Source organism: Coregonus clupeaformis, chromosome 12, assembly GCF_020615455.1.
Source record: "Coregonus clupeaformis isolate EN_2021a chromosome 12, ASM2061545v1, whole genome shotgun sequence".
NCBI lineage: Eukaryota > Metazoa > Chordata > Actinopteri > Salmoniformes > Salmonidae > Coregonus > Coregonus clupeaformis.
Window position 1 is genome coordinate 16,620,365 of NC_059203.1, and position 27,977 is coordinate 16,648,341.

Below are 27,977 nucleotides of genomic sequence, written 5' to 3' on the forward strand. Positions count from 1 at the left end.
GCACCTTATTCCAAAATGAAGCTGGCTTGTCCAAATGTGCGTTTGCATACCTCAAGCGACTCTGTTTGTGGCGTGTGTGCAGAAAAGGCTTCTTCCGCATCACTCTCCCGTACAGCTTCTCCTTGTGCAAAGTGCGCTGAATTGTTGAACGATGCACAGTGACACCATCTGCAGCAAGATGATGTTGTAGGTCTTTGGAGGTGGTCTGTGGGCTGTTTTTGACCGTTCTCACCATCCTTCGCCTTTGCCTCTCCGATATTTTACTTGGCCTGCCACTTCTGGCCTTAACAAGAACTGTGCCTGTGGTCTTCCATTTCCTCACTATGTTCCTCACAGTGGACACTGACAGCTTACATCTCTGTGATAGCTTTTTGTAGCCTTCCCTTAAACCATAATGTTGAACAATCTTTGTTTTCAGGTCATTTGAGAGTTGTTTTGAGGCCCCCATGTTGCCACTCTTCAGAGGAGAGTCAAAGAGAACAACAACTTGCAATTGGCCACCTTAAATACCTTTTCTCATGATTGGATGCACTTGTCTATGAAGTTCAAGGCTTAATGAGCTCACCAAACCAATTGTGTGTTCCAATTAATCAGTGCTAAGTAGTTACAGGTATTCAAATCAACAGAATGACAAGGGTGCCCAATTTTTTGCATAGCCTATTTTTCACATCTGATTTAATTTCATACAACTTAATATTGCTACACTAAAAATCTTTGTCTGCCCCAGTACTCAGCTTTTATTAGAAAATGAATGGCATGCCACTGTGATCATTTTCTGTGACGACAGAGTAAATTATTATGCAGCCTCAGAGGGGTGCCCAAACTTTTTCATACGACTGTATATCCATCCTGCCCTGCCTTTCGAAAGTATTTGAAAGCCAAGTTAACAAACAGATCACCGACCATTTCGAATCCCACCGTACCTTCTCCGCTATGCAATCTGGTTTCCGAGCTGGTCATGGGTGCACCTCAGCCACGCTCAAGGTCCTAAACGATATTATAACCGCTCTTTACTAAGATCCCCATTAACTACTGCACCTGCAGCAGCTACTCTTTACTAAGATCCCCATTAACTACTGCACCTGCAGCAGCTACTCTTTATTAAGATCCCCATTAACTACTGCACCTGCAGCAGCTACTCTTTACTAAGATCCCCATTAACTACTGCACCTGCAGCAGCTACTCTTTATTAAGATCCCCATTAACTACTGCACCTGCAGCAGCTACTCTTTATTAAGATCCCCATTAACTACTGCACCTGCAGCAGCTACTCTTTACTAAGATCCCCATTAACTACCTCACCTGCAGCAGCTACTCTTTACTAAGATCCCCATTAACTACTGCACCTGCAGCAGCTACTCTTTACTAAGATCCCCATTAACTACTGCACCTGCAGCAGCTACTCTTTATTAAGATCCCCATTAACTACTGCACATGCAGCAGCTACTCTTTATTAAGATCCCCATTAACTACTGCACCTGCAGCAGCTACTCTTTACTAAGATCCCCATTAACTACTGCACCTGCAGCAGCTACTCTTTACTAAGATCCCCATTAACTACTGCACCTGCAGCAGCTACTCTTTATTAAGATCCCCATTAACTACTGCACATGCAGCAGCTACTCTTTATTAAGATCCCCATTAACTACTGCACCTGCAGCAGCTACTCTTTACTAAGATCCCCATTAACTACTGCACCTGCAGCAGCTACTCTTTATTAAGATCCCCATTAACTACTGCACCTGCAGCAGCTACTCTTTACTAAGATCCCCATTAACTACTGCACATGCAGCAGCTACTCTTTACTAAGATCCCCATTAACTACTGCACCTGCAGCAGCTACTCTTTACTAAGATCCCCATTAACTACTGCACCTGCAGCAGCTACTCTTTACTAAGATCCCCATTAACTACTGCACCTGCAGCAGCTACTCTTTACTAAGATCCCCATTAACTACTGCACATGCAGCAGCTACTCTTTACTAAGATCCCCATTAACTACTGCACATGCAGCAGCTACTCTTTACTAAGATCCCCATTAACTACTGCACCTGCAGCAGCTACTCTTTACTAAGATCCCCATTAACTACTGCACCTGCAGCAGCTACTCTTTACTAAGATCCCCATTAACTACTGCACCTGCAGCAGCTACTCTTTACTAAGATCCCCATTAACTACTGCACCTGCAGCAGCTACTATTTACTAAGATCCCCATTAACTACTGCACCTGCAGCAGCTACTCTTTACTAAGATCCCCATTAACTACTGCACCTGCAGCAGCTACTCTTTACTAAGATCCCCATTAACTACTGCACCTGCAGCAGCTACTCTTTACTAAGATCCCCATTAACTACTGCACCTGCAGCAGCTACTCTTTACTAAGATCCCCATTAACTACTGCACCTGCAGCAGCTACTCTTTATTAAGATCCCCATTAACTACTGCACCTGCAGCAGCTACTCTTTACTAAGATCCCCATTAACTACTGCACCTGCAGCAGCTACTCTTTATTAAGATCCCCATTAACTACTGCACCTGCAGCAGCTACTCTTTACTAAGATCCCCATTAACTACTGCACCTGCAGCAGCTACTCTTTACTAAGATCCCCATTAACTACTGCACCTGCAGCAGCTACTCTTTACTAAGATCTCCATTAACTACTGCACCTGCAGCAGCTACTCTTTACTAAGATCCCCATTAACTACTGCACATGCAGCAGCTACTCTTTACTAAGATCCCCATTAACTACTGCACCTGCAGCAGCTACTCTTTACTAAGATCCCCATTAACTACTGCACCTGCAGCAGCTACTCTTTACTAAGATCCCCATTAACTACTGCACCTGCAGCAGCTACTCTTTATTAAGATCCCCATTAACTACTGCACATGCAGCAGCTACACTTTATTAAGGTCCCCATTAACTACTGCACCTGCAGCAGCTACTCTTTACTAAGATCCCCATTAACTACTGCACCTGCAGCAGCTACTCTTTACTAAGATCCCCATTAACTACTGCACCTGCAGCAGCTACTCTTTATTAAGATCCCCATTAACTACTGCACCTGCAGCAGCTACTCTTTACTAAGATCCCCATTAACTACTGCACATGCAGCAGCTACTCTTTACTAAGATCCCCATTAACTACTGCACCTGCAGCAGCTACTCTTTATTAAGATCCCCATTAACTACTGCACCTGCAGCAGCTACTCTTTACTAAGATCCCCATTAACTACTGCACCTGCAGCAGCTACTCTTTACTAAGATCCCCATTAACTACTGCACCTGCAGCAGCTACTCTTTACTAAGATCCCCATTAACTACTTCACATGCAGCAGCTACTCTTTACTAAGATCCCCATTAACTACTGCACATGCAGCAGCTACTCTTTATTAAGATCCCCATTAACTACTGCACATGCAGCAGCTACTCTTTATTAAGATCCCCATTAACTACTGCACATGCAGCAGCTACTCTTTACTAAGATCCCCATTAACTACTGCACCTGCAGCAGCTACTCTTTACTAAGATCCCCATTAACTACTGCACCTGCAGCAGCTACTCTTTACTAAGATCCCCATTAACTACTGCACCTGCAGCAGCTACTCTTTACTAAGATCCCCATTAACTACTGCACATGCAGCAGCTACTCTTCCTTGGGTCCACATAAAACATAATATGTATGATGACAAAGTGCAGAACAGTAATAAACAAGAACAACATCAGATTTTACATTCAGATCTAAATAAAAAATAAGAGTTATACACTGAGTGTACAAAACATTAGGAACACCTTCCTACTATTGAGTTCCACCCCCTTTTGCCCTCAGAACAGCCTCAATTCGTCAGGGCATGGAATGTACAAGGTGTCGAAAGCGTTCCACAGGGATGCTGGCTGATGTTGACTCCAATGCTGCCCACAGTTGTGTCAAGTTCGCTGGATGTCCTTTTGGGTGGTGGACCATTCTTGATACACACGGGAAACTGTTGAGCGTGAAAAACCCAGCAGCGTTGCAGTTCTTGACACACTCAAACCGATGTGCCTGGCACCTACTACCATACCCCCGTTCAAAGGCACTTAAATATTTTGTCTTGCACATTCACGCTCTGAATGGCACACAATCCATGTCTCAATTGTCTCAAGGCTTTAAAAACATGTTTTAACCTGTCTCCTCCCCTTCATCTACACTGATTGAAATGTATTTTAACAGGTGACATCAATAAGGGATCATAGCTTTCACCTTGGTCAGTCTATGTCATGGAAAGAGCAGGTGTTTCTACATTTTTGTACACAGTGTATATAGGAGAGACGCCAAGAGACAAAATAAAAAAATAGAATACCATTTACACACTATTCATAGATACATGTTCATATTGTTATGTAGAGTTAAAGGGGTATGTCACCCTGGGGGACTCTGTGCTTGTTTTCATCGCGTCAGAGAGATTTCTAGGTCAGTGAGATAATTGCCCAGGAGGAAGGTCTAGTCTGACGCGCCGAACGATACTTCCTATGACGGCTTCCAGTGTATTGATGGAAGGCTCTATGTGATACTGATCACACTATAAGGCTCTATGTGATACTGATCACACTATAAGGCTCTATGTTATACTGATCACACTATAAGGCACTATGTGATACTGATCACACTATAAGGCTCTATGTGATACTGATCACACTATAAGGCTCTATGTTATACTGATCACACTATAAGGCGCTATGTGATACTGATCACACTATAAGGCTCTATGTTATACTGATCACACTATAAGGCTCTATCTGATACTGATCACACTATAAGGCTCTATCTGATACTGATCACACTATAAGGCTCTATGTGATACTGATCACACTATAAGGCTCTATGTGATGCTGATCACACTATAAGGCTCTATCTGATACTGATCACACTATAAGGCTCTATCTGATACTGATCACACTATAAGGCTCTATGTGATACTGATCACACTATAAGGCTCTATGTGATACTGATCACACTATAAGGCTCTATGTGATGCTGATCACACTATAAGGCTCTATGTGATACTGATCACACTATAAGGCTCTATGTTATACTGATCACACTGTAAGGCTCTATGTTATACTGATCACACTATAAGGCTCTATGTTATACTGATCACACTATAAGGCGCTATGTGATACTGATCACACTATAAGGCTCTATGTGATACTGATCACACTATAAGGCTCTATGTGATACTGATTACACTATAAGGCTCTATGTGATACTGATCACACTGTAAGGCTCTATGTGATACTGATCACACTATAAGGCTCTATGTTATACTGATCACACTATAAGGCTCTATGTGATACTGATCACACTATAAGGCTCTATGTGATACTGATCACACTATAAGGCTCTATGTGATACTGATCACACTATAAGGCTCTATGTGATACTGATCACACTATAAGGCTCTATGTGATGCTGATCACACTATAAGGCTCTATGTGATACTGATCACACTATAAGGCTCTATGTTATACTGATCACACTGTAAGGCTCTATGTTATACTGATCACACTATAAGGCTCTATGTTATACTGATCACACTATAAGGCGCTATGTGATACTGATCACACTATAAGGCTCTATGTGATACTGATCACACTATAAGGCTTTATGTGATACTGATTACACTATAAGGCTCTATGTGATACTGATCACACTGTAAGGCTCTATGTGATACTGATCACACTATAAGGCTCTATGTTTTACTGATCACACTATAAGGCTCTATGTTTTACTGATCACACTATACGTGTCTGTGCGTGTAGATATGGTTGTCCTTGTTCGATAGAGTCATTGAACGTCTTTCAGCGATGTTCCTATCGGCGGACTCATTGCTAAATATACAAGCTGACACATTTTTTCCAGTCTCTGAAATCCTACAACTGATGTTGGGTGGTGCTTCGTGCTCTGGCCCCCGTCCCTCCCCCAAGGTGCTTCGTGCTCTGGCCCCCGTCCCTCCCCCAATGCAGGCTTTTTTGAAGTGGAGGTGGACACTAACAACACAAACCTTTTTGGCAAAACTGAAAGAACTGACCAGACCACAATGGCTTCAAGTGATTCCTCTCATCAACACAAATTCGACGATGGAGCATTTTCTTTAGCTACAGTGGGGGAAAAAAGTATTTAGTCAGCCACCAATTGTACAAGTTCTCCCACTTAAAAAGATGAGAGAGGCCTGTAATTTTCATCATAGGTACACGTCAACTATGACAGACAAATTGAGAAAAAATAATCCAGAAAATCACATTGTAGGATTTTTAATGAATTTATTTGCAAATTATGGTGGAAAATAAGTATTTGGTCACCTACAAACAAGCAAGATTTCTGGCTCTCACAGACCTGTAACAACTTCTTTAAGAGGCTCCTCTGTCCTCCACTCGTTACCTGTATTAATGGCACCTGTTTGAACTTGTTATCAGTATAAAAGACACCTGTCCACAACCTCAAACAGTCACACTCCAAACTCCACTATGGCCAAGACCAAAGAGCTGTCAAAGGACACCAGAAACAAAATTGTAGACCTGCACCAGGCTGGGAAGACTGAATCTGCAATAGGTAAGCAGCTTGGTTTGAAGAAATCAACTGTGGGAGCAATTATTAGGAAATGGAAGACATACAAGACCACTGATAATCTCCCTCGATCTGGGGCTCCATGCAAGATCTCACCCCGTGGGGTCAAAATGATCACAAGAACGGTGAGCAAAAATCCCAGAACCACACGGGGGGACCTAGTGAATGACCTGCAGAGAGCTGGGACCAAAGTAACAAAGCCTACCATCAGTAACACACTACGCCGCCAGGGACTCAAATCCTGCAGTGCAAGACGTGTCCCCCTGCTTAAGCCAGTACATGTCCAGGCCCGTCTGAAGTTTGCTAGAGTGCATTTGGATGATCCAGAAGAGGATTGGGAGAATGTCATATGGTCAGATGAAACCAAAATATAACTTTTTGGTAAAAACTCAACTCGTCGTTTTTTGGAGGACAAAGAATGCTGAGTTGCATCCAAAGAACACCATACCTACTGTGAAGCATGGGGGTGGAAACATCATGCTTTGGGGCTGTTTTTCTGCAAAGGGACCAGGACGACTGATCCGTGTAAAGGAAAGAATGAATGGGGCCATGTATCGTGAGATTTTGAGTGAAAACCTCCTTCCATCAGCAAGGGCATTGAAGTTGAAACGTGGCTGGGTCTTTCAGCATGACAATGATCCCAAACACACCGCCCGGGCAACGAAGGAGTGGCTTCGTAAGAAGCATTTCAATGTCCTGGAGTGGCCTAGCCAATCTCCAGATCTCAACCCCATAGAAAATCTTTGGAGGGAGTTGAAAGTCCGTGTTGCCCAGCGACAGCCCCAAAACATCACTGCTCTAGAGGAGATCTGCATGGAGGAATGGGCCAAAATACCAGCAACAGTGTGTGAAAACCTTGTGAAGACTTACAGAAAACGTTTGACCTGTGTCATTGCCAACAAAGGGTATATAACAAAGTATTGAGAAACTTTTGTTATTGACCAAATACTTATTTTCCACCATAATTTGCAAATAAATTCATTAAAAATCCTACAATGTGATTTTCTGGATTTTTTTTCTCTCATTTTGTCTGTCATAGTTGACATGTACCTATGATGAACATTACAGGCCTCTCTCATCTTTTTAAGTGGGAGAACTTGCACAATTGGTGGCTGACTAAATACTTTTTTCCCCCACTGTATATGGTGACATTCAACCATACACGTCTAAATAAGTTAGCTAAACAACTACAGGTGGCCATATCTTTGACTAAAAATAGAACACGTTTTACAATCAGAGATCTATTGTATCTCGATTGTAAAACCTCTTCTCATTTTAGTCGTAGATATGGATACTAAACAGCACGCTATAACGTTACAACCAGCCACCTAAAGCTACGTTTACCAGCAAACTTTAGCACATGACTGGAGTTGGCTAGCTAGTTAGCCCGGCACCTGCTAACTTGTTACTATGCGCCAGGCCTCCCGTTTGTAACTGTTTAGCAAATGTGTAACATCACGAACTGTTAATAGTTTTACTAGCTAGCTATGTAACATAACTGACTAGGGTTGACATTGGTTATGATTATGACCGTGGATATATTTCAAAATCACAAAAATATAGGCATGACGCAAGATTGGATTCCAAACAGATGTAAATAACAATTATGGGATATACAGCAAGCTAGCTAGCTAAGTTTACTAGCTAAGAGTGAGGATGGGTGGGTGGGATGCTGATCACTGGGATGACGGCTCAACTTGGGATGGGGAGGGGCTTTAGCGGGGGAATTAGTGGAGAACAATTGAAGGGTTACTCCGTAGCAATGCAAATATCACGGTACAGCTATATGGACACTCAATCATTACGCTATTTTTTATTGGTAAATTTACAAACATATATAATGATAAATAGACTTGAAACTTGTATCTCATTATGGTGTATGGTGAAATAAGTATAGCCAGTTATAATTGTAATGGCTTAGCTGATAATAACAAAAGAAGAACAATATTTACATGGCTCAAAGAGAAGGAATATAATATCTATTGTATACAGGAAACTCATTCAACAATTCGAGATGAAGTAGCGTGGAAAAAAGAATGGGGGGAAATATACTTCTCCCATGGGCAAAGAAATTCAAAAGGGGTGATGATATTAATTAATAGTAATTTCGATCCGAATGTGCAAATTGTCCAAATAGATACGCAAGGTAGATGGATTATTTTAAATATGGTATTGGACCATAAACAGATATGGCTCATTAACCTTTACGGACCAAATAATGATGATCCACAATTCTTTGACAATATATATAATAAACTATCAAGCCTGCAAGCAACTCAAGACAATATTATTATGGTGGGGGATTATAATACTGTTTTAAATAGCTCAATGGACCGAAAAGGAAATCACACCACAAACAATCACCCACATGCTCTTAAGGAAATTGTGAATGTCATGGATACATTAGAACTAGTAGATATATGGAGGCTTAAATATGCTGATCTAGTGAGATATACATGGCGGAGACTGAATCAAGCTAGTCGTCTTGACTTCTTTCTTATCTCATTCTCGTTGGCACCAAAAGTAAAAAAAAGTGTTGATAGGGGACAGAATGCGGTCGGACCATCATATAATAGGCATATACATTACTCTAACTGAATTTCCACGTGGGCGAGGTTATTGGAAATTTAATCAAAGCCTATTAGATGATAATTTATTTATAATTAGAACAAAGGAATTTATAACTGACTTTTTCCAACATAACATAGGTACAGCGAATCCCCTTATTGTATGGGACACCTTTAAATGTGCCTTTAGAGGCCATGCAATTCAGTACTCATCTCGAAAACAAAAGCAATTTAGGTCAAAAGAGTTTATACTAAGAAAGGAAATAGAAAGTCTAACAGAACAGATAGATGGCAATAAAAACTGTAACATAGAGGCTCAGAATAAATTAGAGGAAAAACAAAAAGAAATGGAAAAACTTATTCAAGAAAGATCAAGTGTAATATATTATAAAAATAAAGCAAACTGGATGGAATATGGGGAAAAATGCACAAAATTCTTTTTTAATCTTCAACATAGGAATGCTACCAAAAAGAACTTAATGAAACTGGTTACAATTGACGGAGTCACCCATAATTCACCTAATGATATTTTGAAGGAAGAAACAAAGTATTTTAAGCATATGTTTTCTTTTCAGTCGCCTCCATCTCCTCTAACTGAAGCTAATTGTAGAGATTTTTTTCTATTGATAATGTCAAATTAACAGCCACACAGAAAGACTCATGTGAAGGTGAAATTACAGAGGAGGAACTTCTGGATGCAATTAAAGACTTTAAGTCCGGGAAAACTCCAGGGTTGGATGGCATACCAATCGAGGTATACCAAACCTTTTTTGATATACTAAGAGGACCGTTATTAGCATGTTTTAACCACTCCTATGTAAATGGTAGATTATCTGACACTCAAGAAGAAGGTCTGATCTCATTATTACTGAAACAGGATACAAGTGGAAAATATAAAGATCCAGTCCATTTACAAAATTGGAGGCCACTTACACTTCAGTGTTGTGATGCAAAAATCCTAGCAAAATGTATAGCGCATAGAATTAAAAAGGTATTGTCGGATATTATTCATTCTAATCAGACAGGTTTTTTACATGGAAGATACATTGGAGATAATATAAGGCAAGTATTGGAAACAATAGAACACTATGAAAAATATGGGAAACCAGGCCTGCTATTCATAGCAGACTTCGAAAAGGCATTTGATAAAGTTCGACTGGAATTTATATATAAATGCCTGGAGCATTTCAATTTTGGAGAATCTCTTATAAAATGGGTAAAAATCATGTATAGTAACCCTAGGTGTAAAATAGTAAATAATGGCTATTTCTCAGAAAGTTTTAAACTGTCAAGAGGAGTGAAACAAGGTTGTCCACTATCGGCATATCTATTTATTGTGGCCATCGAGATGTTAGCTATTAAAATCAGATCCAATAATAATATCAGAGGATTAGAAATACAGGGCTTAAAAACAAAGGTGTCATTGTACGCAGATGATTCATGTTTTCTTTTAGATCCACAACTAGAATCCCTCCACAGCCTCATAGAGGATCTAGATACATTTTCTAACCTCTCTGGATTAAAACCAAATTATGACAAATGTATTATATTACGTATTGGATCACTAAAAATACAATTTTTACATTACCATGTAGTTTACCAATAAAATGGTCTGATGGTGATGTAGATATACTCGGAATACATATCCCAAAGGAAATAAATGATCTCACTTCAATACATTTTAATAGAAAGTTAGCAAAAATAGATAAGATCTTACTACCATGGAAAGGAAAATACCTGTCAATTTGTGGAAAAATCACCCTGATTAACTCTTTAGTATTATCCCAGTTTACCTATTTGCTTATGGTCTTGCCTACGCCTAGCAAACAGTTTTTTAAATTATATGAGAAAAAAATATTCAATTTTATTTGGAACGGCAAGCCAGACAAAATTAAAAGAGCATATTTATATAATGAATATGAATTCGGAGGACAGAAATTATTAAATATTAAAGCATTAGACCTATCACTAAAATCTTCAGTCATCCAAAAGTTATACTTAAATCCGAACTGGTTCTCAAGCAAATTAGTAAGATTGTCTCACCCACTGTTCAAGAAAGGCCTTTTTCCCTTTATTCAGATTACAACCTCTCACTTTCAGTTATTTGAAAAGGAAATAATCTCCCAAATGTCACTATTTCTAAAACAAGCCATAGAAAGTTGGTTGCAATTTCAATTTAATCCTCCAGAAACGACAGAACAAATAATGCAACAAATATTGTGGTTAAATTCAAATATACTAATTGACAAAAAACCTTTATTTTTTGACAGAATGTTTAAAAAAGGTATAATCTTCGTAAATGATATCATCGGTAGGACTGGTGGAGTTATGTCGCACATGCAGCTAACAAAAACATATGGAAATGTCTGCTCTACCCAGAATTACAACCAAATAATTGCAGCCTTACCGCAAAAGTGGAAGAGGAAAGTTGAAGGGGGAGAAAGTAAGGAACTTGTCTGTCGGCCTTGCATTAAAGAACATAATTGGTTAAGGAAAACTGTGATAAATAAAAAAGTATATCAGTTTCACTTAAGGACCAAAGGATTGACAGCCGTCCCATATAGATTGCAAAATAGTTGGGAAGAGATCTTTGACGTACCGATCCCATGGCATAGTGTTTATGAACTGACACGCAAAACGACACCGGATTCAAAAATTAGAATCTTTCAATTTAAATTATTATATAAAATTCTTGCTACCAATAGAATGTTATTTATATGGGGGATACAATCTTCCCAGCTCTGCAGATTTTGCTGTGAAGAGATAGAATCATTAGATCATTTGTTTTGGTTCTGTCCATTTGTAGCTTGTTTTTGGACACAGGTCCAGGAATGGCTAAAGGATTGCAATATTTACCTGGAACTAACCTTGCAGATAGCATTACTGGGTGATCTGAAAAGTCATAGTCAATCAATCAATAATATAATAATACTTTTAGCAAAAATGTTTATTTTTAATTCACAATCTGTAGAAGCAATTAGAATAGAAAGGTTCAGAACTTTTGTAAAACATCACAGTACGGTTGAAATATATATGGCAAATAGAAATCCTATATGGATGGTGTTAAGAGATAGATGGGAGGTATTGAATAGAGTTGAAGGATGGGACTAATAACAAATAACAACAAATAATAACAAAGATAGCTAATAATGTAAGCATACTGTGTCCATAATAAGTATATAGGTTGTATGTTGGGAGCTTTTGGGAAAGAGCACAGTTAGAAAGATATGGCATTTAGAAGCAAACCGGATGGACATCATGAAAATGATCGGAGAGGTTGAGAGTAGAAGAAGTTCAGGAGCAAAAAAATATATATATATATATATATATATATATATATATATATATATATATATAGATATAGAATTACTGTAAAATTAACTCTGTCCATAAGGTGTAGATAGTAAGTGTAGACCGGAAGTAGAGGCTTGGGCGTTGTTGTTCACTAATTTACTCCAAGTAGGGAAAGGATGGTGGGGTTGAAAAGTAATAAAGGGGAATATATATATAAAAAATAAAAATAAACATGGGGGATTGGAAGTGATGCAGACAATTACATTGATAGAAGATACAATCTATCTGCAATATTAAGCTGATCCATCCCCCAAAAAAAAAAAAAAAAAAAAAAAGAGTGAGGAGAAACAACAACACAACAATTTAACTGTTGTAAATCTCAAACTGACAAGCTGGTTTTACTATTTAAAAAATATTTGCCTAACCATGCCTGTTAGACATGGCTGTAGCTACATACCTAGGAACATTTGTACGGTCTGGTCACTGTGCAAAGGTTGAGGGTTATGCCATATTTCTTTCTATTAGGCTAGATATTGTTCTAAATGTAATCTCTGTGACTGTGCACATGTATGCATGTTCAATTAGTCTCCCATAATATTGTTATGCTGGCACAGTTCAACTGTCGTTCAAACTGTACAACACAGTATAATTTATTATCTACTTTTTGTCTTACAGGTAATACTGTGTGGTGCCTGGGCTTCTTCCTGGCATGGATTCTTGGAGAGAAAAATAATTCCTTTGCCTGCGTGTTCCATTTTAGCAGAACTGTATCCCGTGAACTGTATCCCTCTTGATGGATTGAACATTATGCTGGATTTCCAGATGAAGATGACTCAAGTGGAGATGAATGGCAGCATGACAACACTCGTCCCTCAGCAAGTGTTCCCTGAACTTATTTTTCTTTGGAATGGCAATTTCATCATGACCACCTCTCCATCATCTGCTGATCAACAGTTTTCTTAGCTACAGATTGGTTAAATCACATTATCTGATGTAACAAAGATTTTTGGTGTCCATTACTGGGAGTTACAGGATAGGTACTATTTGGTGTAGCATAGAATTTTCGACCAACCTTAGCTTGGCGATGCTGTCTTCGCCCTGGATTCTTGGAAACAGGAGTCTCATAAAATGTCAGTGTCCAGTTGCAAAGGGTCAGTTTGAATTTAGAAAATGCTCAGTTATTAAAATAAACACTTTTTATGCTCCATGAAGTAATCCAACAATGTGTACGCTGCCATCTTGTCTATTTCAAGTCTTATCTCATTGATCGAGACAGGTGATGGATTACTTCATGGAGTAAAAAAGTATTTATCTTAATAATGGAGCATTTTCTAAATTCAAATCTCTGGTAGGTAGAACATGGAAAGATAACACATTTTTGCATTTGTTTGTAATTAGCACAGCCAGACAGAACACCTCATGGGCATGATGACAAACGTTAGTGAAAAACAAAGTACTTTTTTTCTTTCTGAGTTCTTCTTCTTCTTGTGTTTTGGTCGTTCGAAGTAAACAACGCTGTCAACCAAGTTTGTGGCCACGCCCCTTCTACCTAGTGGGCGGTATCTGCATTCGCTATGAATGCTGGACTTTGTGGTTCATTTTACATTTTTTGTCATTTAGCATTCTTATCCAGAGCGACTTACAGTTAGTGAGTGCATACATGTTTCATACTGGCCCCCCGTGGGAATCGAACCCACAACCCTGGCATTGCAAGCGCCACGCTCTACCAACTGAGCTACACTATGAGAAGACGAATACACAGGATGTCGAAACTTCCCAATTCTACCAGTGAAATGAAAATTCGCTTGTTCTAGCTTGTGGATTGGATAATGTTTATGTTTATGACAAAAATGTAATGTTGTTAATATAGTAATGACTACATATCGTGGCAGAGCCAGGGTGAAATTCTCCTTTAAATTCAATCTTAGAAAGAGGAGAGGCGCTGAGTATCCTCTGGTGGCAGAGCATTCCACGATGACATGGCTCTATACATAACTGAGTGATGCATTAAATCTGTTTTTGGTTTGGGCACCGTGAATAAACCCATAGCTTCTTCAACTTGTTCAATGGTCACACCCTGCACAAGTCCAGTTGAGGTTTAAGTCTAAGAGAATGCTTTGAACCAAATACAATGCTTTTTTGGTTTCAGATGTATTTAAGACCAGTTTATTGTTAATTAAACATTCTGACACTGACTATAACTCCTTGCTAAGAGTCTCAGTGAGATCACTGGGTGTAGGTGCTGATGTGTAGAGTGTGCAGTTATCAGCATACATAATTGTACCGGCATATCCTGCTTCCATCAGCTTGTAACTTTTTCAATGAGTCAGGTAATTCATCTGCATGAAATGGTTGGATGGAAAATAATCATTTGTAAAAAATTGAAAAGCGTAATGGCCCAAAGCAACTGCCCTGAGGGACACCGTACTGTACATATAGATGTTAGAGAAGCTTCCATTGGAGAATACTCTGAGTTTTATTGGATAACTACCTCTCCAACCATGTGATAGCAGGTGATGTAAAGCAATAAAAAGTGAGTTTATTCAATAACAAATTATAATCAATAACATCAAAGGCTGCGCTGAAATCTAACAATACAGCTCCAACTATCATCGTATTATCAATTTATTTTAGCCAATCATCAGTCATTTGTTGGCTTGAGCGCACATGCCAAGACCAGAGTGGGCACGTTTGCTATATAACACAACAGGGTTTGTGACAAAACCATCAGTAGAATTGAAAATGCGATGGAAACCTATTTAACTTAACATTCGGTGCAGTACAAGTTGGGTGCCCTTCACTATATGCATGCTGAAAGTCAGTAGTTAACTTGTTCTTTAAAAAATTGCATTGTATTTGTTCAAACACAATTCTCTACAACAGTTTACTAAGAACAGGCAGCAAACTGATTGGGCGGCTGTTAGAGACAGCAAAGGGTGCTTTACTATTTTTAGGCAGTGGAATTACTTTAGCTTCCTTCCACGCCTGTGGACACACACAGTCCATTAGACTTTGGTTAAAGACATGGCAAATAGGAGTGGCAATACAGTATTCTACCATTCTCAATAGTTTCCCCTCTACAGTGAGTGTACAAAACATTAGGAACACCTGCTCTTTCCATGACAGACTGACCAGGTGAATCCAGGTGAAAGCTATGCTCCCTTATTGATGTCACTTGTTAATTCCACTTCAATCGTTGTAGATGAAAGGGAGGAGACAGGTTAAAGAAGGATTTTTAAGCCTTGAGACAATTGAGAAATGGATTGTGTATGTGTGTCATTGAGAGGGTGAATGGGCGAGACAAAGGATTTAAGTGCCTTTGAACGGGTTATGGTAGGCGCACCGGTTTGAGTGAGTCAAGAACTGCAACGCTGCTGGGTTTTTAACGCTCAACAGTTTCCCGTGTGCATCTAGAATGGTCCACCACCCAAAGGACATCCAGCCAACTTGACACAACTGTGGGAAGCATTGGAGTCAACATGGGCCAGCATCCCTGTGGAACGCTTGTGACCAGTCGGCGCCACACGAAAAGTTAGCTCTACGCTGGCACAAGTGGGAACACTTCAGGTTTAGGAGGAGGTTTCACACATCCCCATGTGCTACACAGGCAGTATTTCCTCCCTATTGCGTCAAAAGACATCTGCGGGTGAAGCGAAGAAAAATTACTTTGAGATTGTAATATCAGAAATGATTGTGAACAGCTGAGAATTATTTTTTTTGGTCTGTTGTTTTAAAGCCCAGTTCCTCCATGGGATTTCAAGGTTACTGTACAGTAAATTAATTTATTTCAACTTATTGATACAAATTAAATTAATTTCATCCATTCACTTTCATCTCCCTATTATTTATCCATCTTCCCTATAGCCTGAATGCATCATCCCTATAGCCTGAATGCATCGTCCCTATAGCCTGAATGCATCGTCCCTATAGCCTGAATGCATCGTCCCTATAGCCTGAATGCATCGCCCCTATAGCCTGAATCCATCATCCCTATAGCCTGAATGCATCGTCCCTATAGCCTGAATGCATCGTCCCTATAGCCTGAATGCATCGTCCCTATAGCCTGAATGCATCGTCCCTATAGCCTGAATGCATCGTCCCTATAGCCTGAATGCATCGTCCCTATAGCCTGAATGCATCGTCCCTATAGCCTGAATGCATCGTCCCTATAGCCTGAATGCATCATCCCTATAGCCTGAATGCATCGTCCCTATAGCCTGAATTCATCGTCCCTATAGCCTGAATTCATCTTCCCTATAACCTGAATTCATCTTCCCTATAGCCTGAATCCATCTTCCCTATAGCCTGAATCCATCTTCCCTATAGCCTGAATCCATCTTCCCTATAGCCTGAATCCATCTTCCCTATAACCTGAATCCATCTTCCCTATAGCCTGAATCCATCTTCCCTATAGCCTGAATCCATCTTCCCTATAACCTGAATCCATCTTCCCTATAGCCTGAATCCATCTTCCCTATAACCTGAATCCATCTTCCCTATAACCTGAATCCATCTTCCCTATAGCCTGAAAGCTGTATCCAATCTAGTCTCAGTGAGAGAGGGTCTGGATAAGACTGTCTGCTAAAATGTTAATTGTATACAAATGCTGTATCTAGTCAGTGTGCTCTACTCTGTCTAAAAGGGTTGTTCTGAACACTGGCTTAGGTATGTACAGACTGTGTCCTATATAACAGGGTTGTACAGACTGTCCTATATAACAGGGTTGTACAGACTGTGTCCTATATAACAGGGTTGTACAGACTGTGTCCTATATAACAGGGTTGTACAGACTGTCCTATATAACAGGATTGTACAGACTGTCCTATATAACAGGGTTGTACAGACTGTCCTATATAACAGGGTTGTACAGACTGTCCTATATAACAGGGTTGTACAGACTGTCCTATATAACATGGTTGTACAGACTGTCCTATATAACAGGGTTGTACAGACTGTCCTATATAACAGGGTTGTACAGACTGTCCTATATAACAGGGTTGTGCAGACTGTGTCCTATATAACAGGGTTGTACAGACTGTCCTATATAACAGGGTTGTACAGACTGTCCTATATAACATGGTTGTACAGACTGTGACCTATATAACAGGGTTGTACAGACTGTCCTATATAACAGGGTTGTACAGACTGTCCTATATAACAGGGTTTTACAGACTGTGTCCTATATAACAGGGTTGTACAGACTGTCCTATATAACAGGGTTGTACAGACTGTCCTATATAACAGGGTTGTACAGACTGTCCTACATAACAGGGTTGTACAGACTGTCCTATATAACAGGGTTGTACAGACTGTCCTATATAACAGGGTTGTACAGACTGTCCTATATAACAGGGTTGTACAGACTGTCCTATATAACAGGGTTGTACTGACTGTGTCCTATATAACAGGGTTGTACAGACTGTCCTATATAACAGGGTTGTACAGACTGTGTCCTATATAACAGGGTTGTACAGACTGTCCTATATAACAGGGTTGTACAGACTGTCCTATATAACAGGGTTGTACAGACTGTGTCCTATATAACAGGGTTGTACAGACTGTCCTATATAACAGGGTTGTAGAGACTGTCCTATATAACAGGGTTGTACAGACTGTGTCCTATATAACAGGGTTGTACAGACTGTCCTATATAACAGGGTTGTACAGACTGTGTCCTATATAACAGGGTTGTACAGACTGTGTCCTATATAACAGGGTTGTACAGACTGTCCTATATAACTGGATTGTACAGACTGTGTCCTATATAACAGGGTTGTACAGACTGTCCTATATAACAGGGTTGTACAGACTGTGTCCTATATAACAGGGTTGTACAGACTGTGTCCTATATAACAGGGTTGTACAGACTGTCCTATATAACAGGGTTGTACAGACTGTCCTATATAACAGGGTTGTACAGACTGTGTCCTATATAACAGGGTTGTACAGACTGTCCTATATAACAGGGTTGTACAGACTGTCCTATATAACAGGGTTGTACAGACTGTGTCCTATATAACAGGGTTGTACAGACTGTGTCCTATATAACAGGGTTGTACAGACTGTGTCCTATATAACAGGGTTGTACAGACTGTCCTATATAACAGGGTTGTACAGACTGTCCTATATAACAGGGTTGTACAGACTGTGTCCTATATAACAGGGTTGTACAGACTGTCCTATATAACAGGGTTGTACAGACTGTCCTATATAACAGGGTTGTACAGACTGTGTCCTATATAACAGGGTTGTACAGACTGTGTCCTATATAACAGGGTTGTACAGACTGTGTCCTATATAACAGGGTTGTACAGACTGTCCTATATAACAGGGTTTTACAGACTGTGTCCTATATAACAGGGTTGTACAGACTGTCCTATATAACAGGGTTGTACAGACTGTCCTATATAACATGGTTGTACAGACTGTGACCTATATAACAGGGTTGTACAGACTGTCCTATATAACAGGGTTGTACAGACTGTCCTATATAACATGGTTGTACAGACTGTCCTATATAACAGGGTTGTACAGACTGTCCTATATAACAGGGTTGTACAGACTGTGTCCTACATAACAGGGTTGTACAGACTGTCCTATATAACAGGGTTGTACAGACTGTCCTATATAACAGGGTTGTACAGACTGTCCTATATAACAGGGTTGTACAGACTGTCCTATATAACAGGGTTGTACAGACTGTCCTATATAACAGGGTTGTACAGACTGTCCTATAAAACAGGGTTGTACAGACTGTCCTATATAACAGGGTTGTACTGACTGTGTCCTATATAACAGGGTTGTACAGACTGTCCTATATAACAGGGTTGTACAGACTGTGTCCTATATAACAGGGTTGTACAGACTGTCCTATATAACAGGGTTGTACAGACTGTCCTATATAACAGGGTTGTACAGACTGTCCTATATAACAGGGTTTTACAGACTGTCCTATATAACAGGGTTGTGCAGACTGTCCTATATAACAGGGTTGTACAGACTGTCCTATATAACAGGGTTGTACAGACTGTGTCCTATATAACAGGGTTGTACAGACTGTGTCCTATATAACAGGGTTGTACAGACTGTCCTATATAACAGGGTTGTACAGACTGTCCTATATAACAGGGTTGTACAGACTGTCCTATATAACAGGGTTGTACAGACTGTCCTATATAACAGGGTTGTACAGACTGTCCTATATAACAGGGTTGTACAGACTGTGTCCTATATAACAGGGTTGTACAGACTGTGTCCTATATAACAGGGTTGTACTGAATTTGAATTGAAGGCAGTCAGTTCAGGAAGCGATTTGAATTTAAAATCCCAAACCGTTTTAAACTTTTGACATAAAAAGCTTCTCCCTTTGACAAAAAAATGTAAGTGGTGCACTAAATAGGGAATACACATACTGCAATTTCGTATGTACCCTAATGTATCTGGGTGCAGTGGAACAGATTTACCAGCAGGTGGCAATACTGGCCTTCTGATCTGGTCAACTGACCACAGGCAGAGAAGAGTGAAATATCTGCAGTTCTGTACACTATTCGGATATCATGCATCATTTCATATCAACGAACAATAGGGTTGAATTACAGATGACTGATCGGGGGGTGTTTGTTATCAGATTCAACATGACATGGTCTGCATCCCAAATAGCACCCTAGTACCTAGAGTGCGACCTATGGGTCCTGGTCAAAAGGAGTGCACTATATAGGGAATAGGGTGCCAATTGGGACGCAGGGGGTACTCCTCTCAGTCAAGAACAGGTGTAAACTGGCATTACAATCAGGCCAGCAAAATAGTTGGCAGTTCCAAGTATAAATATTGTACATTTATTGTAACTACAAACATTGTCCTGGACACAGAAGAATAGAGAGACATTTATTTGAGCTGCTGGTTCCTGATGATCATCTTTACTTCTCAATTATCTCTCTCTGATCTTTGCATCTTTCTGTCTTTATTTTCTGTCTTAAAGACAGGAGGTCATCAACATATAGACAGGAGGTCATCAACATATAGACAGGAGGTCATCAACATATAGACAGGAGGTCATCCACATATAGTCAGGAGGTCATCCACATATAGACAGGAGGTCATCCACATACAGACAGGAGGTCATCCACATATAGACAGGAGGTATTCAACATATAGACAGGAGGTCATCCACATATAGACAGGAGGTCATCCACATACAGACAGGAGGTAATCAACATATAGACAGGAGGTCATCCACATATAGACAGGAGGTCATCAACATATAGACAGGAGGTCATCCACATATAGACAGGAGGTCATCCACATATAGACAGGAGGTCATCCACATATAGACAGGAGGTCATGCACATATAGACAGGAGGTCATCCACATATAGACAGGAGGTATTCAACATATAGACAGGAGGTCATCCACATATAGACAGGAGGTCATCCACATATAGACAGGAGGTCATCCACATATAGACAGGAGGTCATCCACGTATAGACAGGAGGTATTCAACATATAGACAGGAGGTCATCCACATAGACAGGAGGTCTATAGAAGTGCTCTATTCTGTTCTATTCCATTCCATCTATTCTGTTCCATTCCATTCCATCTATTCTGTTCCATTCCATTCCATCTATTCTGTTAAATTCCATTCCATCTATTCTGTTCCATTCCATCTATTCTGTTTTATTCCATTCCATCTATTCTGTTTTATTCCATTCCATCTATTCTGTTTTATTCCATTCCATCTATTCTGTTTTATTCCATTCCATCTATTCTGTTTTATTCCATTCCATCTATTCTGTTCCATTCCATATATTCTGTTCCATTCCATCTATTCTATTGTATTCCATGATATCTATACTATTCTATTCTATGATATCTATACTATTCTATTCTATCTTCTATTCCATTCTATTGAAAATCATTATCAAGATCCAAGCCATGCCTGTCCATTGACCAGTTTAGCCAATGCAGTGAGTGATTTGTTGATGAGTTCATGTTGAGTCCAGAGTATGTCCTCACCTCAGCCCTCTCCAGTCGGTGTCCCAAATGAAACCCTATTCCCTATATAGTGCACTACTGGTCAAACGTAGTGCACTATATAGGGAATAGGTTGCCATTTGGGACATATACAAAAACATATCAACAACATTTTGCTAATCTGCCTTCCTTTCAGTCTCTCACTGCCAAGGGAGGTTGTTAGGGCCAGAATGCCTTTCAATTCAATTTGCTTTAGTGGCATGACGTAACAATGTACATATTGCCAAAGATTACTTTGGAGATTAACAATATTGACATAATTAATAATAATAATCAATATTGTCAACAGTAACAACAATAACCAAGGGTCAAAATAACCATACATTTAACACTAAGACTGGACCAGAGCTAATATCCTGCAAAACCAACAGTAGACTATAGACAGGTGTCCAGTGCTGTGGTCCAAGAGACATAACATAGTCTAACATGTTTACACAATGTTACATTATTGTTTCAGCAACGGTTAATGGAGAGAATATTTCAACTGAACGGCTAGGCTATGATCATAGTGTATATCCTCTTCATAAACAGTTGCTGAAGCAATAATCTAATGAAACGCAAGAGGTGTCTAGACGCGACGAGACCTTGAATGCGCTCTGCTCTGAGTCAAGATCAAGAAGGTGGGTGGGTGTCTGCGTGCTTCGGTCCGCCACGATCACTGTTCTCACACACTGCCTGCTGTTGGGAGAACTAGTCAACCGTCATATTTTACAAATCAAAAAGGTTTAAGATTTAATTCAAGATTCTCAACGTTTGAGGTGAGTAAAACTTTATTTAAACACTTACTCTGCATGCCTGTAAATTGTTTAAAAAAAAAATAGTTTTATAGTTTTTAGTTTAAAGCCAATTAAACGTACAACAAGCCTACAACATGTAAGTAATACAAAATGAAAGAAAGTTAAACGTTTGCGATACCTGTCAGTGGATCCAGTCATTGTGCTCTTTTGTGTATTCCACAGGTGGAGTTTGCACAGTTTTGGGATTCCTGGAAATAAATAATGAAAATTCACAACATGTAATTGCTTAGGAAATAGGCTACTATCATAAGCACGATCGAATACCTTTTTATTTGTATGATATTTCATGGTTTTTAAAATCATATTATACCCAGCTAGCACACAGTCTGAGAACAATATGTTTCGTAAAGCTTGGTGAGAGCGTGGTTGTCCTGTGGTTATTTTCCCTACAACCTTCCCACAACGTTCTGGAAATTGGGCAGGATAGTTGCTTGGCTTTGCTCCATTCTCAGCGTATTTAAGGAACTTGACAAAATAACGTTACTTTCTTGGTATTTCCTTACTTTAACAATGCCTTACCTATAAGTTCAAACATGGTTGTTTCAAACCAATGTTCTCCAACTGGTTTGACATTGGGATTGTTCTGAAATAGTTCAGAGAACGTTAAGAAACAAGGTTCTGTGGGAATTTCAATACTTCAGCATAATGATTCCACCAGGTTCCCTCATGGTTCTATTTTAAATAATGTTATCAGAACAGGGGGGCTAGCAGGCCAGAGGTGGATGAACGCCTAACCTAGCAGTGTTATTAAAAGCCTTATTGAAACATTCAGTGAAAGTTTTGAGGAAGTTATTCTAAAACCTCATAACCTATAATTTCCAGTCTCAGAACGTTTAATAAAACCTCCGGGAAAACTTTCAGGGAACCATAGTAAAATGTTCTCAGAACCTCCTTGCAACCTAAAAATCTATGTTCCCATAAGAGGCGAAATGTTCACTTCCGTTCTCAGAACATTTAAAAAGCGTTCAGTTTTACCGGTCAGGAAACGTATGCTTCGTTCCCAGAACCAATGGGAAGCCAAAAACGTACATTCCCACAAATTCCAAGGAACCAAATGTGATATCTTGGTAATGGCTGCTAAATAGTTAGGCTAATGAGCAACAGACTGTTGTTGTGCTCTTTTGGTCAGAAAACCAGCAACTATTGTAGCGAATTTGGGGGGGTAGCCCGACCTGGACTCGAACCCAGGTCCAGCGACTGTCAAGCCAACACCTTAACTGTTATGACAAGAGGTCCAAACCTCTTGATGAGGTCGCTAGGTGTAGGTCGCTACATTACCCCCTTTGGGAGAGCATGTCGCCACGCTTCCTTCTACCAAATCCCTCATGTGTATGTGCCTCTTCAATGGCCCAACGGCTGCCATCCCACTTCTGACACCAATGTAGGGAATTCGGGGGTAGCTCAAACTCGGGTCCAGCATCTGTCAAGCCAACACCTTAACCGTTATGCCAAGAGGTCCGAACCTCTTGACGAGGTCGCTAGGTGTGGGGTTAAGGTCGGTACAAAATTGAAGATGCAATTTGCTAGAAACCCTCCGAAAACGAAATATTTATTTCATGGCTGGTTTCCATGTATACATATTGGGATCTCTGTGTAAACACACACAGGTGAAAACGGTTCCAAAACAAACAAGTAGCCTATCGTTTTCTTAACAGATGGTTATGAATCAGATAGGCTACCTGAAGATGAGAGACTATTTAACGACATTTCAGTAAATTATCTTAACTGATGTGTCCTTTAATAAGCTTTGTCTATGCCATTATGTTAGTCACTGAAGTAGATATACATAATAATCTGGTACCATTGTCAGAAAATCTTTTTAGTTCTTTAAAAGCATCCTCACCGTCTTGTCTTGGTTGTTCTTAAGGCCAGGCACCACAGGCTGAAACAACATTTTTGCAGCAATTTTGAGATTTGGGGGGTATTTTGGTTGTTTTAAATAGTACTTTCAAAATGTAAACATAAAAATGTCAAAAACTTCATGTAAATGTACAGTATATTATCTTTAGTTGATCATACTACCGTCATCAACATTTTATGCATATTACCAATTTAAATGTTTTACTGTCTTTGTACAGTTCTATAAACAACCTCACTGGCAGTTTAGGTTTTCAGCTGTATTTCACAAAGATAATGACTGTGTCCAAAATGTCACCCTATTCTCCCTAAGGGGCCCCGGTCGAAATTAGTGCACAAGGGAATAGGGTGCCATTTGGGACGTATACTGTATAACTATGATAGAGCTGGCTAGGACTCAAACCGGCTGATGGGGGTATTGACTCAGGGAGGATACAGTACTGGCTGATGGGGGTATTGACTCAGGGAGGATACAGTACTGGCTGATGGGGGTATTGACTCAGGGAGGATACAGTACTGGCTGATGGGGGTATTGACTCAGGGAGGATACAGTACTGGCTGATGGGGGTATTGACTCAGGGAGGATACAGTACTGGCTGATATGGGAGTATTGACTCAGGGAGGATGAAGTACTGGCTGATATGGGAGTATTGACTCAGGGAGGATACAGTACTGGCTGATGGGGGTATTGACTCATGGAGGATACAGTTATTGCTGATGGGGGTATTGACTCAGGGAGGATACAGTACTGGCTGATGGGGGTATTGACTCAGGGATGATACAGTACTGGCTGATATGGGAGTATTGACTCAGGGAGGATACAGTACTGGCTGATGGGGGTATTGACTCAGAGAGGATTAAGTACTGGTTGATGGGGGTATTGACTCAGGGAGGATACAGTACTGGCTGATGGGGGTATTGACTCAGGGAGGATACAGTACGCGCTGATGGGGGTATTGACTCAGAGAGGATGAAGTACTGGTTGATGGGGGTATTGACTCAGGGAGGATACAGTACTGGCTGATGGGGGTATTGACTCAGGGAGGATACAGTACGCGCTGATGGGGGTATTGACTCAGGGAGGATACAGTACTGGCTGATGGGGGTATTGACTCAGGGAGGATGAAGTACTGGCTGATGGGGGTATTGACTCAGGGAGGATGAAGTACTGGCTGATGGGGGTATTGACTCAGGGAGGATACATGGAGACAGATTGCTGTGATTGCTACTGACATTTCCAACACTTCTGACATCATGTGAAGGAATCTAGAGGATGAAGAGGAGGAGGGGTGACGTATACATCCCATCGCCGGTGCTTCACAGAAATAATACTTAGATAAAGAAGTTATCTAGAGAGGAGCGCCATGATGGATTCTATTCAGTCTACACCTGATGTCTTCACCACAGATAGGTACTGCAACAACAACTTTGTCTGCTTAATGAAATTCTAGAAAGAGTGTACAAAATATTAAGGACACCTTTCTAATACAGAGTCCCCCCTCCCTTGCCCTCAGAACAGCCTCAATTCGTCGGAGCTTGGACTCTACAAGGTGTCAGAAGCATTCCACAGGGATGCTAGCCCATGTTGACTCCAATGCTTCCCACGGTTGTGTCAAGTTGGCTGGGTGGTGGACCCTTCTTGCTACACACGGGAAACTGTTGAGCGTGAAAAACCCAGCAGCGTTGCAGTTCTTGACACAAACAGGTGCGCCTGGAACCTACTACCATACCCTGTTCAAAGACACTTAAATCTTTTGTCTTTCCCATTCACCCTCTGAATGGCACACATACACAATCCATGTCTCAATTGTCTCAAGGCTTAAAAATCCTTCTTTAACCTGTCTCCTCCCCTTCATCTACACTGATTGAAGTGGATTTAACAGGTGACATCAATAAGGGATCATAGCTTTCACCCGGATTCACCTGGTCAGTCTGTCATGGAAAGAGCAGGTGTTCTTAATGTTTTGTACACTGCAGTGTTTGTTGTCATGGCTGTCGAAACTTTGGTGTATGAAATGTATTGGAGCCATGGGAGTAATTGTCTTTTCTTCAACAGCACCTTGAGAGAACCATACAATGAGACCCAACTGTCACCATCCAACTCAACCCTACCCGTCGAGCATCACAACAGCTTCCACAACACCCTACTAGGTGTGGACGTGTGCCTGTGCCTGTGTGTGCCTGAGCATATTGGGAAAGGCCCATTTCGGTTCTAAGCAACGGACAATAAAGTATCTATCCTATCTATTGTAGGACTCTTCCTGGGCTTCCTGTCGCTGCTCACCGTCATCATGAACATCCTGGTACTGTACGCTGTGAAGAAGGAGCGGACCCTCCACACGGTGGGCAACCTCTACATCGTCAGCCTCTCCGTGGCGGATCTCATCGTCGGGGCCACCGTGATGCCCCTCAACCTGGTCTATCTGCTGGAGGACGAGTGGAGCCTGGGGAGGGTCGTCTGTCAGTTCTGGCTCGTCGTGGATTACGTAGCCAGCACAGCCTCAATCTTTAGTCTGTTTATACTTTGTCTGGATCGGTATCGGTCCGTGCACGAGCCGCTGAGGTACCTGAAGTACCGGACCAGAGGGAGAGCTAGCGTTATGATCTCAGGGGCCTGGCTGTTGTCTATGATGTGGATTATTCCTATTCTAGGGTGGAGGTCGATTGCTACGGTCGATCTTAAGCCGGAGATGGAAAATAAGTGTGACACTGATTTCCGATTTGTTACGTGGTTTAAGGTTCTGGCTTCAGTGTTTAACTTCTACGTTCCCTCTCTGTTGATGCTGTGGCTCTACTCACGTATCTACACGGCTGTGAGGCAGCACTTCAGAGAGAGGGAGAAGTTTATCAATCCCACAGATTCCGTGGCGGGAAACCGTATCGGACACAAAGTCCAAACAGGAAATAGCTCCTGCAAATCTTCTAACAAGGAAAAGAAGGGAAAAAACAGTGACTTTGATCAGTACACTTTAGACCAGCCGTACGACTCCACAGACACAGCTGAAATCAACACACCCAGGGAACCCAAGTCTGGGAAAGACTCTCACTCGAGTCATTCACTGCTCAGAATGACAAAACGTCTAAGGACGACTGTAAAAGAAAAAAGAAAGAGCAACTCTTTTCAGGATTCAGACTCTGACCCTTTGAACCTGTCAAGGTTACCTCTCAGCTTCACACACGACGACAACAATGTGCAGGAACTGTACGTGTCCATGAGCGACATAGCCGTGCCGCCAAACTCCATGGCTAGCGTCTGCGAGATAACCCAGATAGCTGATGTGCAGAGACACAACAACGATTTCACCCAGTCTCTGAATTCACCCCTGTCACCATGGCCCCAGGAGAACTCAGATCCTGATGGTGGTACTAACCCGGACGCTGTAGCCAATGCTGTGACTCTGAAGCAGACCTGGCAGAAGTTCTGTGTCCAGTCCAGGAAGCGTATCCAGATCCTTCAGGTCCATAAGGAGCACAAAGCGGCCAAGCAGCTGGGCTGTATCATAGCTGGGTTCATGCTGTGCTGGATCCCCTACTTCATAGTCTTTATGGTCATGGCTTTCTGCCAGACCTGTGTACATCACGACCTACATATGTTCACGATATGGCTTGGGTATATAAACTCTACTTTGAACCCATTCATATACCCCCTCTGCAATGGGAATTTCAAAAGGGTGTTCAAAAAGATTTTACACATTAATTTGTGATGAAAGGTTTTCTGAACAGTGCCTTGAGTGGCCGGTTGCCCTTTCAGTTCATTTTTTTGGTGCTGCTTTAACTTATAGTGTATTCGGAAAGTATTCAGACCCCTTGACTTTTTCCACATTTTGTTAC

The 27,977-nt window shown here is 40.8% G+C and overlaps 1 protein-coding gene across 1 annotated transcript; it reads left to right on the forward strand.

The window, feature by feature from the left end:
• Positions 1-24,558: 24,558 nt before the first annotated feature.
• On the forward strand, positions 24,559-27,971 carry hrh1 (histamine receptor H1). Its single transcript, XM_041892960.2, has 3 exons — positions 24,559-25,557; positions 26,203-26,297; positions 26,400-27,971. The coding sequence occupies exons 1-3, from the start codon at positions 25,511-25,513 to the stop codon at positions 27,848-27,850; spliced, it is 1,593 nt and encodes a 530-aa protein (XP_041748894.1). The 5' UTR covers positions 24,559-25,510; the 3' UTR covers positions 27,851-27,971.
• The last annotated feature ends 6 nt before the right edge of the window (positions 27,972-27,977 follow it).